Genomic DNA, 19954 nt, shown 5'->3' on the forward strand with positions numbered 1-19954 from the left:
CTGCTAAATGACAAAAATATAAATGTAATATCTATAGGAGAGCCACCGCTTAATTAAGTAGACCGGAACTGTGACACATTTTTTCAATGGTAAACGGGCTGAGTAAGGCATCTTCATTTATCCACCATCTTTGGCTCTAGGTGCACAGATCCACAAGACTTCGCTCAAAGCTAGAGTACATCGATAACATATCATAACCGTTTATAAAGTTGGCCCCTGTTTATTTTCCATGTCATTCGATTAGAAACTTTTATTAGAAACTTTTTTTGTTGGTGTGATGTTTCTAACTTTCATGTAGCCTACTTGGGATTTATTCACAATCTTTTTATCTGTTCCAACAACACAGATTCAGGTCAAGCTCACACAGGTTGCAACAAATGCCTAGAACCATTTCCATGGAAATGGGATGAAAAGCATTTTATTCCATCATGCACTGGAAGGACAACAACGTCAGAATGAAGTTCACAAAATGCAAGGGAGTATTTGGACACAGACGAAGATCAAGGCAGAGAGCTATTTAAATTGCCATATTTCATTGCCCATAAACATGGCTGTAGTGGATCCTATAGATGGGTTAGCTGACAATGTCATGGAAAAGATGTGCACACTACAATAGGGCAGAAGTCTGTGAGTTGTTGTGATACAGGATGGCCAGATAGCTACCAACAATGACAAACTTCCATGTGGGGAAACACTATGTGATTTTTTTTCCAGATAGTTTCATCTTGTTCTTAATACTGTGTCTTGTTCTGAGGTGTTTTGGCTGATTTCATGTCAATGCTAATGTGGCAAGAATTCACGAGCTAGATAACCAACAACTAACAATGTATTTGAGAGACAAGTGCTCATTGTGCAAATGTATTTATGTTTTCAATAAACATGGGAGACTAAATATAGTTTACATGTTGTTAACAGTCTAAGCCAACCATGTCTATTTTGCCCCATAGTTCCGCACATGTCGGTTTTGTCAATGCATATTCTTTTACTGGGACAGCAAAACACTTTTTTTTTTACAGTCTGGAAGAATATTGGTGTGCTTGAAGATGGAATACAAACACATACTCATCTTAAAGATGATGAACTGAAAGCACCTGCAGGCATGTGCCAAGTACCCGCTAAAATCTCTTCAGGGTTTTCTCATTTCAGTGAACAAGAATGAAAAATGTTGACATACGTTTACTCCTTATTCGCTCTTAAAGGACTTGTTGAGGATGCCCATTATGATTTCTGATCCCATTTTATCAAAGCCTGTACCATATTATGTGCTAGATGTATCACAATGGAGCGAGTTAGAGAGGATCATCGCCACTTGCAACAGTTCCGTGAGAGCTTTGCAAGGTTTTATGGAAAACAGTATTGCACACCAAATATGCCCCTACCTAACCTCTTGAATAAACACTTTTTGGACTATGGTCCAGTATATCGTTTCTGATGCTTTCCATTTCAGTGATTTCATCGGTAAACAGAAGACCAACAATCACAGCATCTCAGTTAATTTAATGAGAAATTATTGAACTGCCCAAGAGGTTAAGAGCAGGGTCTGGCCAACTGACTGATAATATGACAAACTTGTTAGCAGGCAGTCATGAGAGCGATGACGTGCAGTACACGTAGGTTCTGATGGTACCAAGTACTTACATAATTTAGAATAACGATCTATGAGAATAAGGATATGACCGGTGTTGAATTTGCAGTGAGCTCAGACATTATTTGCCTGCCCCCTAAACCGCTGTTTGTCATAAGGAAGTGAAGATCGGCATGATCTGTATGGTGTCTTCACATTCATGTATCTAAACAAGGATTTCACCATTGTACAGCTGACAGAACATGATAAGGTAGGGATGCTGTGAGAGGTTATAAGCACTGATCAAAGTATACGTTTTCGCTCATCATATGTACTTACCACGTGGTTCGCCACTGACAGACAGATTGGTCTACCACTCATTCAACCAGATGTAGAGCTAACACCAGGCATAGCAACACAGTTGTTCTGTTGTGAGGAGCTTGTTGGTCCAGCAAATGGAAACTTGTGCATTTCTCATGTTTATTTCTTAAATGGTTTGTTTATTTTATAAAGTATCATCATTTTTTCCACAATTTATTATACATTTTTGTTATGTTAATCCCAATTGTCAACCAGCCTTTTTAGCTTGGCCTTTAATCAATGACGGCTTTATTACATTTACATTTAAGTTTTATTATCCAGTTCAAATTTACACCTTATGACATAGTGGAACATTTGTGCATCTAAATTTTTTTTTAAGGGGGGATGAGAAGGATTACTTTTCCTATTTTGTTTTATGTTTTATGTTTTTATGTTTTATGTTCTTTGATAACATTTGATCTCTTTTATTGCCGTGCTTGTTTTTTCATTTTATTGTTTTAAGTGTGTTGCTCTTTTAAATGCACTTCAAATAACATTTGAATTGAAGTTTGATTAGATGTTGGATCTTTAATTGAGGATTGTATGAATATAGGCTCCATTAACTTTATAGTCTATCATTCTTAAGACATTTTTAAAATGTATGAACTAGGTTATATACCTACTAAATACATGTTTGGAGTAGATTGCCTGCTGAGATGAATTGGGGCATTATATGAGTACAATAGACAAGGTGTAGGGGCTAATAGCATGTGTAAAGATCCATGACCTTTCAGAGCCAACTAATCAAGTGGTCCAGCTCTGCTTTTATTCTGACATCTCAATACTGAGCTTCTACTGCATATCATTAAAGATATTCTCCCTTGCATGTACACACTCGGAAACAGACCATTTTACGCATTGATAGTACACTTCTTTTGACCAGAGCTTTATGGGCCCTGGTCAAAAGTAGTGCACTATATAGTAAATGGAGTGTCGTTTAGGATACACACAAAGTGTTATAAATCTGCTGATGACTTCCTTCTGTCCGTCAGTACGCCCAGTCTGGCTAGCCAGCTGCTGACTCCAGCTCCAACGTTTGTCTGTCTAGTCCTCCTGCCAAGCGGCAGCTTAACACCAGGAACATGTTCATCACAAATCAGACAACTAAGCTCTCAAAAGTAGTGCACTATGTAGGGAACAGGGTGACATTTGGGACGTAACCATTTAAGCTATTATATGTAGGCCAGCTCTATTTCGTCCAGACCCGGGTTCAAATAATATTTGTTTTCTATCAAATAATTTAAGCTGAGTTTGTCTGGCATAAATGGATGGACAAAAATGGAATTGTCCCAAAAGTTCAAACTCCAAACATCTGGCACAGGCATGCCGAATCAAACGCTCATAGCATTTGAAAGACCGCAAATAGTATTTGAACCCTAGTATGATTTCCTTTGGCCATGTGTCTGTCGTTGATGCATAAGCTGTGGTCTTGTGTTGTCTTTCAGATGATGGAAAACTGTCGTTTGATGAGTTCAATGCTTATTTCGCAGACGGGATTCTCACCACTGAGGAGTTGCAGGAGCTCTTCTACTCCATAGATGGGCGGCAGAATAAGTATGTTCCCTCTCTGTGATTCCTCATGAAACTAAAACAAAACAAGACAATGATTTTTGGGGGATTTTCACAACATTTAATCCATAGAAGGGTCCTTTAGTAGGAGGAAGGATTGTTGACATGTATTTTACATTTGTATCTTAAAGCATAATTGAGAAATAATTGAGGCTGGAGTATTTGTGACATTTTGGCCTGACCGAGGCCTCCTTTAAGACACCATAATGTATCATCTGTAGGAACTAAAAAGCAACATTTGGTTTCATATTACACTTTACCGCTTGCTCTATAATATGAGTAGTATTTCCTTACATTAATATCTTACAACAATTTTCTTACATTAATTTATGAATATTGAAAATATACCATTTTAGATTTGGTACATTTTTCATATTGTTGAGCATAATATACTCGGGGGGAATATCAATGTTCCAGAGTGGGATCTCTTCTACTTTAGGAGTTATAATCAAATTTGTAAGTATTACCAACAGAGTGAATGTGAAAATGGATTCAAAATGGTCGCCCTCTGCTGGTGATTTGCAGGATGTGTAATGATACAAGTAAAAGGAGGGTTGTGATTGCTTACATTCTCTGTATAAAAAAACAACATTAAAACTAGCAGAGATCACACTCTGGAACTTTGACATGCCTGTAGAGTATATTATGTTCAACAATATTGATCTTGCAAGCTAGACACTAAGCAAACCAAATTCATAGCTGGGGCCCTGAACTGGAGAAAATGTATTAAGCACACAGTTAAACTTATAAGATAGCTGGCAAACATCCGTAGTGAATATCATGTGTAACTTGATCACCTCTCTTGCGATGCACAACAGTGGATCGTCAGGAAGCAAAGATGTATTTTTTTAAAATGTTATTAAAATTATCCCGTGAGTATTTAAAATTGCCCTGGTATACGGTATATATAAGGTATACTGCCATAGCCTAATGGTGTGCAACATTGATTTGATTTATAGCGAAACATAGCACAGGCATGTCCAATTCATCAACATGCACATTTCTTGTAAACTTGATGAAGCATTTTGCAGAACTAATCAACAACAGAGTAGATGGTGGGGAATGAGAAACAAGAGGCTATTTAAATACGACCCACTGATTTATTTTTCATTTTTAACATGACTTAAAAAGCGTAAGCCTATGCACCAATTAAAAACTGTTCTGTAGCAATGAGGTTTGCTCAGTAGGCAATAGGCCCTGCCAATGTTCTTCTCAGACAATTTTGAAATGATATATTTTTTTAAATGTACAGGTAGCTACAGTATATGATCACACTGGTAATAGGTCACTTGTTGTATTACTTGCGAGGCACAGCTGAGTGAGCATAATCATTTGCTTTTTTTTACTGGAGTGAAGGTCAGCCTCTCACCCGACTCACCATCCCGCCTCTCTCCTTCCCTCTGCTGAGAAAAGGTGAATCAGTCGTCCAGCTGATGGCGAAACTAAAGTCGCACTGCATTATGGCCTCATGCACCAATTCATGTTGTTACTCCTATGACCAGAGAAAGTGACATTTTCCTTGATATTAAAAAAGGCACAAGCTGCAAATAATAACAACGCAAGCTTATCAAATCCTATTCCCCCTCAGGAGACTAAAAATATTTGGCATGGGTCCTCAGATCCTCAAAAGATTTCACAGCTGCACCATCGAGAGCATCCTGACGGGTTGCATCACTGCCTGGTATGGCAACTAATCGGCCTCCTACTGCAAGTCACTAGAGGGTAGTGCGAACGGACCAGTACATCACTGGGGCCAAGCTTCCTGCCATCCAGGACCTCTATACCAGGCAGTGTCAGGGGAAGGTCCTAAAAATGGTCAGACTCTAGCCACCCGGCAAGTGGTACCGGAGCGCCAAGTCTAGGTCCAAGAGGCTTCTAAACAGCTTCTACCCCCAAGCCATCAGACTCCTGAACAGCTAATCAAGTGGCTACCCAGACTATTTGCATTTGCGCCCCCTCCACGCTGCTACTACTCTCTGTTATTATCTATGCATAGCCACTTTAACAACCCTACCTGCATGTACATAATTATCTCAATTACCTTGACACCGGTGCCCCCGCACGTTGACACATTGACCCTGTATATAGCCCCGCTATTGTGATGTACTGCTGCTCTATAATCATTTGTTTTTCTTATCTCTTACATTTTTTTACTTACATTTTTTAGGTATTTTCTTAATACTGCATTGTTGGTTAAGGGCTTGTAAGTAAGCAATTCACTGTAAAGTGTAGACCTGTTCTATTCGGCGCATGTGACAAATAACATTTGATTTGATTTTGATTTGTTAACACTTTGCTATACTCATCTATTGCAGCTGCATTGCTGGTTGTAGTGTGAGTGGGAGTAGGGAGAATGCGCATTTTATGGCTTATAAAACTTTTGAACAAAGTGTTGACAGTGCTGAATAACAACTTAAACATGAACTTACTCCTAAAACAGAAGCTCTTTGCTGTATTCGTTGAGTCTCTCTCTAGTCCTGGTTTTAAAACTTTATAAATCTTACATTATCAACTTTGTGTCCTTGGCTTCTTTTTACAGCATATGGCGCGAGGAAACTGCAGACACAGTGATCTGAACTATCTGATTGGCCAGCGGTAGGGCTATAGGTGCGCTTGATTTGCCCTCTGGGCCTGCCGGGTAGGCGGAGTTCTACCTTCAGACACATGAAATGGTTCAAAATGGGAATACTTTGCCTTCCCGGCACTAGGGCTGCTGAATCAAGTGCACCTACCGCCAACAGCTCAAAACAAATAAAGAACATAGGAAAACGCAAGGCTTTATCATTGTGTTTTTTACAGAAATATTTGGTGACCGACTAAGATTAGCGATCAACCGGTTAGTGACCAGTGATCTATATCGTGGAAATTCTAATCAACAATGAGGAGAGACAAGGTCAATCACCAATCAGGATATTACTTTATTCAAAACGTATTAATTAGGAAAGCATGTCACACCACACACACCAGTGAATGATGTGAGTGCTATGCAATAATGATGGCTGGTCGACAAACCACCCTTAGATGATTAGTTGAAATCCCAACAAGCTGATTTCAGCCACAGAATTTTATAGCAAAGTACATCCTCCTGAATGTTCATGACAAACAACAGATGTGTGGAATGAGTCACAAGGTTAGGATTCGTATGAAAGAAATGAATAATTCACAGTGGACAGTATCTGCTGTAAAGACTGTTCTCATTGTGTGGAAACCAGGGTCTGTCCCCCAAAACAAGGTTCCCTTCATCATTATCCATACCCGAGCCATCTCCACCCTGGTACCTCCCAGTACACAAACACCAATTCATGCTATGGAATGTGGTCTTTAGGTTTTATCACCAAAGGCATCGTAAATCCACTGTCAGCATTATGCTCCAGAGACCCAATTCAGAAGACCACACACAGATGAGTGTTAAGATCCTTATTCTATTCCATAAAACAACCATTTGATGCAATAACAGTATTATAACATAATATTGTAATTTTGCTCTCACATCTAATATGAAGTTTTAAAATCCCAAACTATCCTTTTAAAAGCCAGCTTTTTCCATAGCCGTTTTCTCTCCTGAAGTGGCAAAAGTTGAACTTTCCATTGTTTAAGCCTGTTGAATGGAATTGTATATTAATTGAGCATCCACTGACTTGCTCCCCAAACATGAAGAATTTCACAACATTATAGCATTTGAAGTCCAACAAAATCCTTGTTAGGGAAATTAGCTTGTCCGTCAAAGTCCCTGCAGCTCAGATGAACAAATAGGGAAACCAAGATTGCCTGAAGAAGTCCTACACACAATTTTGAGATTATGTTAATGATTATGGTAATGAAAACAATTCCTGAATGGCAAGGGCATTTTCCCCCCACAGTGAAGATCACCCCACCTTCCCCAATACAGGTGTAAATATTGGACTTTAAATTGTGCCTTCCTGTATTATACTTATGCTAAAAAATATATTATATTATTCTGAGCCATTTACTTTATGTTCCTATTCTTGTCTTTTATTATTTCTTATTATTGCATTTTCGAGAAGGAACCTGCAAGTAAGCATTTCGTTGGACGATGTATACAATGCGTATCCCGTACAGACGACTAGTACAACTTCAAACGAATGTTACTCTTCTAATGAAAACACGTTGGCAGCTAAAAGGTGACAAAGGGCATTGCGGCTTGTTGCTTTGAAAATGAATTTTTGCGTCAACGTTGATAAATGACAGTGGACGATAGTAGGAGCAATGCAGGTTGCACATGTCAATTACACAAGTCATTAACCAACTTAACTTTTGCTCTTAATTTGGCCGTCCAAGCAGAGCCAGTAAAGGTCTTTCAAATACCAGCAAAGAAGCACTCTGGATAAGTGAGATGTTTTTATACATGCGCATATTAGGCTAACACTGCATAACATGTAATTGTCTGCATCATTTCCAATCCCCCATAAAACATTATTTAAATATATGCTGTATATATTTTTTATATATTTTCTTTCTTTATTATTTTCCCCTAACTCTACCACCCTTCCCGTAATTGGAGTAAACAAATGGACAACAATACTTAAGCTTCTACTTCCAGTTTATACATTTTACGGACACAGTATATTTTACATGAGTTATTTTTGTTTGTCTGTTTTAGTCCCAACCTTCAGAGAGACCCTCAACCCCTACCACCCACAGTATCTCTGAAGACCATCCCGTTTTGATTTCTAATTGTCATATATTTTCCTACTGTGCTGTGATTTCCCAAACGTTCTGAACCTTTTATTCTCATAGTTTCTACAGATTGTAAATTAATTAAAGATCACATTTTTTGCTAAGAGTATTATTATATTATTGTTCAATTGTCTTTGACTTTTCAAATCACCCAGCAGTGCTATTTGCAGAGTTATCTCCAGGTAAATGTTGAAATTCTTCAACCATTCCTGAACCTGTGACCAAAAACAAGATACATATTGGCAGTACCAAAACAAGTGATCTAATGATTCTGTCTCTTCACTGCAAAATCTGCACAGCTAGGATGTATCCCCCATACACATTAAACAAAAATATAAAACGCAACATGAAAGTGTTGGTTCCATGTTTCATGAGCTGAAATTAAAGATCCCAGAAATGTTTAATATGCACAAAAAGCTTATTGCGCTCAAATGTTATACACAAATTTGTTTACATCCCTGTTAGTAAGCATTTCTCCTTTGCCAAGATAATCCATCCACCTGACAGGTGTGGCATATCAAGAAGCTCATTGAACAGCATGATCATTACACAGGCACACCTTTTTGCTGGGGACAATAAAAGCCACCCTAAAATGTGCAGTTTTGTCACACAACCCAATGCCGCATATGTCTCAAGTTTTGAGGGAGCATGCAATTGACATTCTGACTGCAGGAATGTCCACCAGAGCTTTTGCCAGAGTATTGAATGTTAATTTCTCTACCATAAGCCGCCTACAACGTCGTTTTGGAAAATTTGTCAGTCCGCCCAACCGGCCTCACAACCGCAGACCATGTGTATGGCGTCGTGTGGGAGAGCAGTTTGCTGATGTCAACTTTGTGAACAGTGTGCCCCATGGTGGTGGTGGGGTTATGGCAGGCATAAACTATGGATAATGAACACAATTGCATTTTATTGACTCGCAATTTGAATGCACAAAAATACCATGACGAGATCCTGAGGCCCATTGTGAGGCCCATTTTTTAAAGGTATCTGTGACCAGCAGCTGCATATCTGTATTCGCAGTCCATAGAAATCCATAGATTAGAGCCTCATTCATTTATTTAAATTGTCTGATTTCCTCATATGAACTGTAACGCAGTAAAATCTTTTAAATTGTTGCATGTTGCGTTTATATTTGTTGGCCCTGGTATACTGGTATACTTTTTTATTAAATACAATTTTCTTTAACCAATTTCGGTCTTTAATGCAGGGCCGACAGACAAGTTCCTTACCTCCTCCCCCTTCCACTTCTATTTTTGTAGTAATGCTGAAATCAGTTGCTTGTAATTTTGGATCTAGCAGACATGTCCATATGTTTTTGTTAACTACATGTGTGACTTAACTCCACCAGTCATATTTATGATATAATTCAAAGATGATACCTTTTTTCTTTCATGCCAAAAATAATGTTTTTTTTTATCAATTAGTATATATTTGAGTTTAACCATATTTGTTGTAATATTTGTAAACTACAAGGTAATGTTAAATATTGTTCCACAAAGTCCACTTCAAATACCATGGAAATGATATTACCAGAGAGGAGATCACATTTCTTTAATCAAAGCCTGTAGGCGTCACTCACTAAGTGGAAAAGTGTGAGGTGAATGAAGCGTTATTTAGAGCTCATAGTAATCTTGTTATCTTTTAATGAACCTATTAATTCCTGAACGTTTTACAGTACATTGGGGGGCACCCGGCTTCATGAAGTGGTTTCAAAGCTTCCCTCTGTAGAATTCGAAATTCTGTCCATGCATTCCCGAGGCACACGACCTCTCCAGGACTTAAATGAAACACCAAACATCTTTGAAATGTCTGTAATTCAATGTACTCTTTCTTTTCCCATCTATTTATTGTCTGATACATTGCAGCAACCTAGATACCGACAAACTATCAGGTGAGTGTGTGTTTTAATGTGGCCTATCCTTTCATGAAATTAACCCTGCAATCTCTCCAACATGCCTCCAGTAATACATTATTCCCACATTTGAATCTTTTGTGCTCAACAATTCTCTTTCATAATAAGGTCAGTGACTTTCCAGTGAGCACGCCACGTCATTTCAATGTGGAAATGTGGGTTATGTTTGGTTGAGGTGTTGATCAATGACATTTCAACCTTTTATACACCCACTCAAAAAGACAGCCAATGTGTTATCACTAGGCTTTCAACCATCTAAAAGCACAAACAAATTATAATGAAAAAAAACATTGTCTGATATTTTGTATTTATACAACAACTTAGTGTCATCACTGTGTGTCATCTAATAGCACAACCAAATGACCTAGATTGTAGTTGAGATTACATCAAAAGTACTGTACATAGTACAAGTGATCAATGCTGTCCCATATGTATATTGTGAGATATGCATGTTTTCTATGATTGCATAGTAAGATTTTTATAGTTGCAGTCAACTCAAAATGTGGCCATGTATGTGTTACTCATTTTAAGGTTGAATAAAAACTGTTACATCATCCTTAACTTTAGGCTATTTATAGTATTACAAGTCATATAGAATTGTGTTATTAAGTTGACAACACAACCAAATACCAACATTTGAAGTAGAATGTATGCACACATGACTGTAAGTCGCTTTGGATAAAAGCGTCAGCTAAATGGCATATATTATGTATATTTTGTGCCTACTGACTTAGTCTGACTTTAATTCCAGTTTGTCCTCAAATTTGTATTTTAAATGTTGGATGCACGTCTCCATATCAACCAAAAATCTAATTTAAAGAATAGGACTAAATCAAGTCAAACTTTATTTATACTGTAGTTTGATTTGATTTAGTCCAATTCTTTAACTTAATTTTGGTTGAAATGTAGACGTGCATCCAACATATTCATTATTAAATTTAAGATTAAGATTTAAGCTTGAAACCCTAGGCCTATAGGTAATGTTTTATTTTTAGTTGAATTGAAACAGTACCTCTTGATGACTTCGCAAATGCTGTATATGTTACGATTTTCTTCCGTCGAAAGAGAGGACCAAAATGCAGCGTGGTTATCTTGATACATCTTTCATAAAGATAATAACGAACAATACAAAAACAATAAACATAACATGAAAGATAAAACAGCCCTATCTGGTGCAAACAAACACAGAGACAGGAACAATCACCCACGAAATACCCAAAGAATATGGCTGCCTAAATATGGTTCCCAATCAGAGACAACGATAAACAACTGCCTCTGATTGAGAACCACTCGAGGCAACCATAGACTTTCCTACACAACTCTACTAAACACAACCCCATAAATCTAATAAACCACTGGACAAGACAAGACACATAAAATCACCCATGTCACACCCTGGCCTGACCAAAATAATAAAGAAAACACAAAATACTAAGACCAGGGCGTGACAGCATAGGCCTAAATAGTATAATTGAATGACTTTGATAGCAACACTGACTATTTAGATAATAAGAGATCTCTCAATAATCATTCTATATAATATCAAAGCTAAGCAGGGCTTGGTTAAAGTCCTGGATGGGAGACCAAATGGATAGCTCCAGTAGGAGGGGCTGCTCAGCCTACTATTACCAATTGTGCAAGTTCTCCCACTTAAAAAGATGAGGCCTATAATTTATCATAGGTACACTTCAACTATGACAGACCAAAAAGCCAGAAAATCACATTGTAGGATTTTTAATGAATCTATTTGCAAATTATGGTGGAAAATAAGTATTTGGTCAATAACAAAAATGTATCTCAATACTTTGTTATATACCCTTTGTTGGCAATGACAGAGGTCAAACATTTTCTGTAAGTCTTCACAAGTTTTTCACACACTGTTGCTGGTATTTTGGCCCATTCCTCCATGCAGATCTCCTCTCGAGCAGTGATGTTTTGGGGCTGTTGCTGGGCAACACGGACTTTCAACTCCCTCCAAAGATTTTCTATGGGGTTGAGCTGGCCAGGCCACTCCAGGACCTTGAAATGCTTCTTACGAAGCCACTCCTTCGTAGGTATGGTGTTCTTTGGATGCAACTCGGTATTCTTTGTCCTCCAAACACGACGAGTTGAGTTTTTACCAAAAAGTTATATTTTGATTTCATCTGACCATATGACATTCTCCCAATCTTCTTCTGGATCATCCAAATGCTCTCTAGCAAACTTCAGATGGGCCTGGACATGTACTGGCTTAAGCAGGGGAACACGTCTGGCACTGCAGGATTTGAGTCCCTGGCGGTGTAGTGTGTTACTGATGGTAGGCTTTGTTACTTTGGTCCCAGCTCTCTGCAGGTCATTCACTAGGTTCCCCCGTGTGGTTCTGGGATTTTTGCTCACCGTTCTTGTGATCATTTTGACCCCACGGGGTGAGATCTTGCGTGGAGCCCCAGATCGAGGGAGATTATCAGTGGTCTTGTATGTCTTCCATTTCCTAATAATTGCTCCCACAGTTGATTTCTTCAAACCAAGCTGCTTACCTATTGCAGATTCAGTCTTCCCAGCCTGGTGCAGGTCTACAATTTTGTTTCTGGTGTCCTTTAACAGCTCTTTGGTCTTGGCCATAGTGGAGTTTGGAGTGTGACTGTTTGAGGTTGTGGACAGGTTTCTTTTGTACTGATAACAAGTTCAAACAGGTGCCATTAATACAGGTAACGAGTGGAGGACAGAGAAGCCTCTTTAAGAAGAAGTTACAGGTCTGTGAGAGCCAGAAATCTTGCTTGTTTGTAGGTGACCAAATACTTATTTTCCACCATAATTTGCAAATTAATTAATAAAAAATACTACAATGTGATTTTCTGGATTTTTTTTTCCATTTTGTCTGTCATAGTTGAAGTGTACCTATGATGAAAATTACAGGCCTCTCTCATCTTTTTAAGTGGGAGAACTTGCACAATTGGTGGCTGACTAAATACTTTTTTGCCCCACTGTAACATTTAAGATCTGACGTGGTTTCAAAGGTACAAATTCTAGATATTTTCCACAAAGTTTGTCTATGTTGAAAATTGGTTACCATGATGACAATTCTGCGATTGAAATTTCACCCTCAAAACTACTTTTTGCATTTATTTTAGCCTTTTTTCTCCCCCAATTTCATGGTATCCAATTGGTAGTTACAGTCCTGTCCCATTGCTGCAACTCCCATACGAACTCAGGAGAGGTGAAGGTCGAGAGCCGCGCGTCCTCCGAAACACAACCCAGCCATGCCGCACTGCTTCTTGACAGAACGAACGCCTGCTTAACCCGGAAGCCAGCCGCACTAATGTGTCGGAGGAGGAAACACCATACACCTGGCGACCGTGTCAGCTTGCATTGTGTCAAGAAGCAGTGCGGCTTGGCTGGGTTGTGTTTCGGAGGATGCACGACTCTCGACCTTCACCATTCAGCCAGTTTGTGCCCAGTGGGTTATTGTTGTAATAAGTTGTTATCAGCAAAACTTTGTCATTCCGATCTTCATTATCCTCATAATCAACATTGTCATGCTGATCATCATCTATAACCTTCTATTATTATAAGTGTGGGTATAACCTGATTAACACATCTAGATACCCAGCTTATGAAAATTAGTGGCAGATGGAAAGCCAAAAGTAGGACAAGAACCCGTAAACACTCACTTCCGAGAATAAACCTGCTGCATAATTTATTGAATGGGAAAAACATCAGTCAGTGGAGCAGCTTGACATGGGGGGGATGTTGACTATCTCTTTATCACTGTAAGTGCATTCTCTGTGTTATCTTGGAGTTAGTTCGTTGAACATCAATCAATGACTGCTTCATAGGCAAAAGAAATCCGGGGCACTCTTAGATTGGTGAAAGTTATAATGTCCTGATTGATTTAACATTACCATAATAAAGTATAAGAACAGTGTTGGCACACGGAAGCGTTTTGGTTGACTTTACTTTCCAACTTTATAAGAGATTATAACACTTGATCTAATCAATGTCCGGTCTTGTGTCTCAGGATGTACTGTTCTGTTTTGTTGTTCGATCAGTCTAAGGTAGTTGCGACATTTCTCATAGACATTTTTTAGATCAAAGTGTGCATTATGGGGAAGGATATTGCGATACCATGCACATTAGATATTCAACTGAATTTGTTATTCGTACTGTATAGTATAAGAAACTGGTGTCATTGTTAAATATACAATTAGTGTTGCTTTCTTTCTTTCATTTCAGATGACTTTGCTCAACACTTGGGGGGATATGTGAATGTCCTCTCTGCTCTGGAGATCCTAAATGTTGCCATCTTGGAGGCTATGAACAAAACTAAAAAGGTACACCTTTGTGATTACTATTCTGAGACATCCTATCCATGCTCGAGGTTTACTGTCAAATCGATGCGTGAATCCAATCATTCAATAACACTTTGAAAATATGACCTTCTTTACTCTGCACAATGAAGTAATCACTGATTTAACACGATTGCACAGGTGAAAGCAAGAGTTGCACTTAACAGCTTAGTGACTGTGGGTTAAAGAATTTACCATACCCATGTCTAATAGTTCCAGAGGCAGTTTGGAACTCGGTAGTGAGTGTTACAACGCAGAACAGACGATTTTGACACACCACGCGCTTCAGCACTCGACGGTTCTGTTTTGTGAGCTTGTGTTGACCGGGGCAGCTCTAGCAGGGCAGACATTTGACGAACAGACTTGTTGGAAAGGTGGCATCCTATGACGGTGCCACGTTGAAAGTCACTGAGCTCTTTGGTATGGACCATTCTACTGCCAATGTTTGTCTATAGAGATTGCATGGCTGGGTGCTCAATTTTATACACCTTTCAGCAACGGGTGTGGCTGAAATAGCCAAATCAACTAATTTGATCCACTAATTTGAAGGGGTGTCCACATACCTTTGTATATATGGTGTATGTCCTTGTTCTCTTCTTGGTTGATTTAGGGGGCATCTTATAGAAACATTTAAAATAAATAATTAAAGTCAGTAATATTCATTGTAAGTCACATAAATAGACATCGAAATCACTCAATCTTCCTAACATAATACAATAAAAAATGTAATCGTCTTATTTTGCAAATAAGTGTTCAATTTCAACTTAACCATGATCATATAGGTAATTTGTTTGTCTTTTCAGGTCTTAAGGTAAGTAATAATGTATTAACTAATACAGTTAGTCATCACCACCACATTCTGTCCTTACCATCACAGTTCATTATGTGGTGGTAATGACATGTGGCGGGAATGACATTTTTACAGTATTTGGTCATAAATAGAAGGGATTCCAGCATGCTCCAGTTGAACAACTAGCATACAATGTATCCTAAATACACATAATTAAAACAACATTGAAAAAATCTAACATCATTTGATGAAACTATAGCCTATTGGGAAATATCTTCTCAAGTCATATTTACCTTTCTTTTCCTATCATTTCCTGGCATCAACATTGGAATTCCCCTCCATGACATCCATGTGCTCCACTGTCACTATTCATATCCAAGTACGCAAACTTTTGAGAAAAAAGGTGATTATTATTTGCTTGTCATGGTGGTCATGACACAACACCTAGAGACTTCTGTATTTTGTGTAAAAAAATATATATACATGTATATCAAATGGCTTATGCACATCTAATATGTATATAGTTTCCATTTATTTGAATCTTTTTTTTTAAACAGGTGCATTAAATGTTTTGTCATTAGACTTTTGTAAGTGTAATGCATAGAAGATTGTCAAAAGTCCAGGTGTGAAGCAGGACAAAAACAGTGCAAAACAGTGTAAATAATAACTTTACATTACTTTTTTTCTCCATAACATTATGGAGAAAAAAAAGTTTAAGGTTATTTTAATCTCTACTTTGAAATTGGTTTAAAACGTGTTTTATTTAACCTTTATTTAACTAGGCAAGTCAATTAAGAACAAACTGTTATTTACAATGACGGCCTACCCCGGGCCAAACCTGGACAACGCTGGGCCAATTGTGTGCCGCCCTGTGGGACTCACAATCACGGCCGGGTGTGATTCAGCCTGGATTACTTAATGGATGTGAAGAAAAACAATCTATGTTCAAATGTTATCTTAAAAATCTAACCCTGAGACACAAAAAGGCCCATATTTGCAAAATCACCCATATTTTTTAAATTTTATTTAACTAGGCAAGCCAGTTAAGAACAAACGGTTATTTACAATGACGGCCTACCCCAGGCCAAACCTGGACGACACTTGTCCAATTGTGCGCCGCCCTATTTGACTCCCAATCACAGCCAGATGTGATACAGCCTAGATTTGAACCAGGTATAAGTAACGTCTCTTGCACTGAGATGCCTTAGACCACTGCGTCACTCAGGAGCCCATATACCCCATCTCTATACTGCTTATGCCAAGATATAATGTAAGGGGCAAAACCAAATACACAGGCTATAGAAATACACATACAGGTTAAAAGACCAAAATACTGGTAAGCATAATAACTGAAAACATGACTGGAATGTAACCGACGTCTGCACATGTGCACTAGGCCACGACCAACGTGGAATAGTAACTGTGCCGCAAGCAAAGGTACCGGCTAAATTAGACTACATGCTACAGTAACGATACACGGTAGCATGAGGCTACAGTACATAAAGGTTGTAAATGTCCGTAACATGGCTATTAAAGAAAGATACTATGTCTATAAGCAAACGGTATTAAAGGAATAATTCTAAACAAGGCATGTGGCACACAGCATAAATGAGCTAGCATGACTGGCTAACATCTTGGCTAGCAAGCTTGAACAAGCATGACGGTAAATAACTAGACTGCATTAGCAACACTCAATTAAAGAAGCAATGGCATGTGCCGTATTTACACTTAAATGCAAGCATTAACACAAGTCAAATGCAGATAGGTACAGTTCAATGAGTCTTAATTTCTGACTGCAATCTCACTATGACGGCAGCAGCATGTGGTTCAGTGGGGTGCACAGGGAATGGTCAACTATGATTGGCTGGTACAAGTGGTCAGCTGCCTTCAGAGTGAATTTGGAGGTACAACTTGGCGGGACTAATATTGTGAAAATAAGAGGTGTTGGGCAAATATACAGAACATAAATATAAATATTTCAATGAGTTTACTGAGTTTGAGTATATAAAAGGAAATTATCTGGCAACAACTCTGGTGGACATTCCTACAGTCAGCATGTCAATTGCACACTCCCTCAAAACTTGAGACATCTGTGGAATTCTGTTGTATGACAAAACTGCCCATTTTAGAGTGGCCTTTTATTGTCCCTAGCATAAGGTGCACCTGTGTAATTATCATGCTGTTCAATCAGCTTCTTGATATACCACACCTGTCAGGTGGATGGATTATCTTGGCAAAGGAGAAATGTTCACTAACAAGGATGTAAACAAATTGTTGCATTTGAGAGCAATACTTTTTTTGTGCCTATTGAACATTTCTGGGATATTCTATTTCACCTCATGAAACATGGGACCAACACTTGCGTTTATATTTTTGTTCAATATACTGTTTAACAGCCACCATGGGGAAAACAAATCTTGTTTGCCATCTGCACCCATTCAATTTAGCCTAGATTTAGTTATTAAAAAAACACTTTTTTGGATTCTCATACACTTACAATGTTGTTTTGATTATTGCTTGAACGGTCGCTAAGATTATATTTGGTTGTGATCGTTGCTAAATACCTATTTTTGATTGTCGCAGTTGTTAGCTAGAATGCTAACGCTCATTGACATAGACTGTAGCAAAGCTAGCCAAAGAACCATTTTAAGTGTTTTTAAAAAAAGTATAATGCAGTTGATTTGCAACGATGACACAAACATTAAATTAAGCAGGACATTCATATGAGCCTTACAATCCAATTATAATCCAAAAGTAGTGTGAAAAGCAGTTATACGCTAAATATAAATAGGTTTTATGTTTGCTGGTGGTCAGTGAGAACTCCCATGCTTTTTCCCCCAAGGTGGGGGAATTGAGAATACCAACTCAAGGGATACTCTATAGGATAGATAAAGGCTTTAGAACATACCCTATGATATAGGCTACAGAATATACCCTACCAACAGTTGAAGTCGGAAGTTTACATACACCTTAGCCAAATACAGTTTTTCACAATTCCTGACATTCAATCCGAGTAAAAATCCCCTGTCTTGGGTCAGTTAGGATCACCACTTTATTTTAAGAATGTAAAATGTCAGAATAATAGTAGACAGAATGATTTATTTCAGCTTTTATTTCTTTCATCACATTCCCAGTGGGTCAGACGTTTACATACACTCAATTAGTATTTGGTAGCATTGCCTTTACATTGTTTAACTTGGGTTAAACATTTTTGGTATCCTTCCACAAGCTTCCCACAATAAGTTGGGTGAATTTTGTCCTATTCCTCCTGACAGAGCTGCTGTAACTGAGTCAGGTGTGTAATCCCTCCTTGCTCGCACATGCTTTTTCAGATCTGCCCAAAAATGTTCTATTGGATTGAGGTCAAGGCTTTGTGATGGCCACTCCAACACCTTGACTTTGTTGACCTTAAGCCATTTTTCCACAACTTTGGAAGTATGCTTGGGGTCATTGTCCATTTGGAAGACTCATTTGCGATCAAGCTTTAACTTCCTGACTGATGTCTTGAGATGCTGCTTCAATATATCCATAATTTTCCTTCCTCATGAAGCCATCTATTTTGTGAAGTGCACCAGTCCCTCCTGCAGCAAAGCACCCAAACAACATGATGCTGCCACCACCATGCTTCACGGTTGGGATGGTGTTCTTGGGCTTGCAAGCCTCTCCCTCTTTCCTCCAAACATAACGATGGTCATTATGGACTATTTTTGTTTCATCAGACCAGAGGACATTTCTCCAAAAAGTACGATCTTTGTCCCCATGTGCAGTTGCAAACCGTAGTATGGCTTTTTTATGGTGGTTTTGGAGCAGTGGCTTCTTCCTTGCTGAGCGGCCTTTCAGGTTATGTAAATATAGGACTCGTTTTACTATGGATATAGATACTTTTTTACCTGTTTCCTCTAGGATCTTCACAAGGTCCTTTGCTGTTGTTCTGGGATTGATTTGCACTTTTTCGCACCAAAGTACGTTCATCTCTTGGAGACAGAACGCATCTCCTTCCTGAGCGGTATGACGGATGTGTGGTCCCATGGTGTTTATACTTGCGTACTATTGTTTGTACAGATGAACATGGGTTAAACGTTTGGAAATTGCTCCCAAGGATGAACCAGACTTGTGAAGGTCTTCAATTTTTTTCTGAGCTCTTGGCTGATTTCTTTTCATTTTCCCATGATGTCAAGAAAGAAGCACTGAGTTTGAAGGTAGGCCTTGAAATACATCCACAGGTACACCCCCAATTGACTCAAATTATGTCAATTAGCCTATCAGAAGCTTCTAAATCCATGACATAATTTTATAGAATTTTCCAACCTGTTTAAAGACACAGTCAACTTAGTGTATCTAAACTTCTGACCCACTGGAATTATAGGTTAAATAATCTGCCTGTAAACAATTGTTGAAAAAATTACTTGTGTCACGCGCAAAGTAGATGTCCTAACACACTTGCCAAAACTATAGTTTGTTAACATGAAATTTGTGGAGTGGTTGAAAAACAAGTTTTAATGACTCCAACCTAAGTGTATGTAAACTTCCGAATTCAACTGTATGTATTTTATTATGAACAGTAATTGCTCCAGTCCATTGACTAGGCGCTAGTTTTGACTTTGAGATAAATAAATAAAAATAGACTGCCTCCATCTGTGCAAAGGAATCTAGCTAGTGTGCCTCGTAAAAGTGATGAGTCCAGCAACAATACTGGTGTTGAAATAGTCACGCCAAGCATATCTGCATTCATT

The 19954-nt window shown here is 38.4% G+C and overlaps 1 protein-coding gene across 10 annotated transcripts in view; it reads left to right on the forward strand.

Annotated features, from left to right (window-relative positions):
- Positions 1 to 19954, forward strand: part of LOC118388945 (N-terminal EF-hand calcium-binding protein 1-like) — a 62306-nt gene that overhangs the window by 26533 nt on the left and 15819 nt on the right. For all 10 annotated transcript variants that reach the window (XM_052527261.1, XM_052527262.1, XM_052527263.1 and 7 more), the window contains exons 3-5: positions 3370 to 3478; positions 10060 to 10085; positions 14319 to 14416. In XM_052527261.1, the coding sequence (XP_052383221.1) occupies positions 3370 to 3478; positions 10060 to 10085; positions 14319 to 14416 (233 nt within the window). The remainder of the gene's footprint in view (positions 1 to 3369; positions 3479 to 10059; positions 10086 to 14318; positions 14417 to 19954) is intronic.

Source organism: Oncorhynchus keta, chromosome 10, assembly GCF_023373465.1.
Source record: "Oncorhynchus keta strain PuntledgeMale-10-30-2019 chromosome 10, Oket_V2, whole genome shotgun sequence".
In the NCBI taxonomy this organism is placed as follows: Eukaryota; Metazoa; Chordata; class Actinopteri; order Salmoniformes; family Salmonidae; genus Oncorhynchus; species Oncorhynchus keta.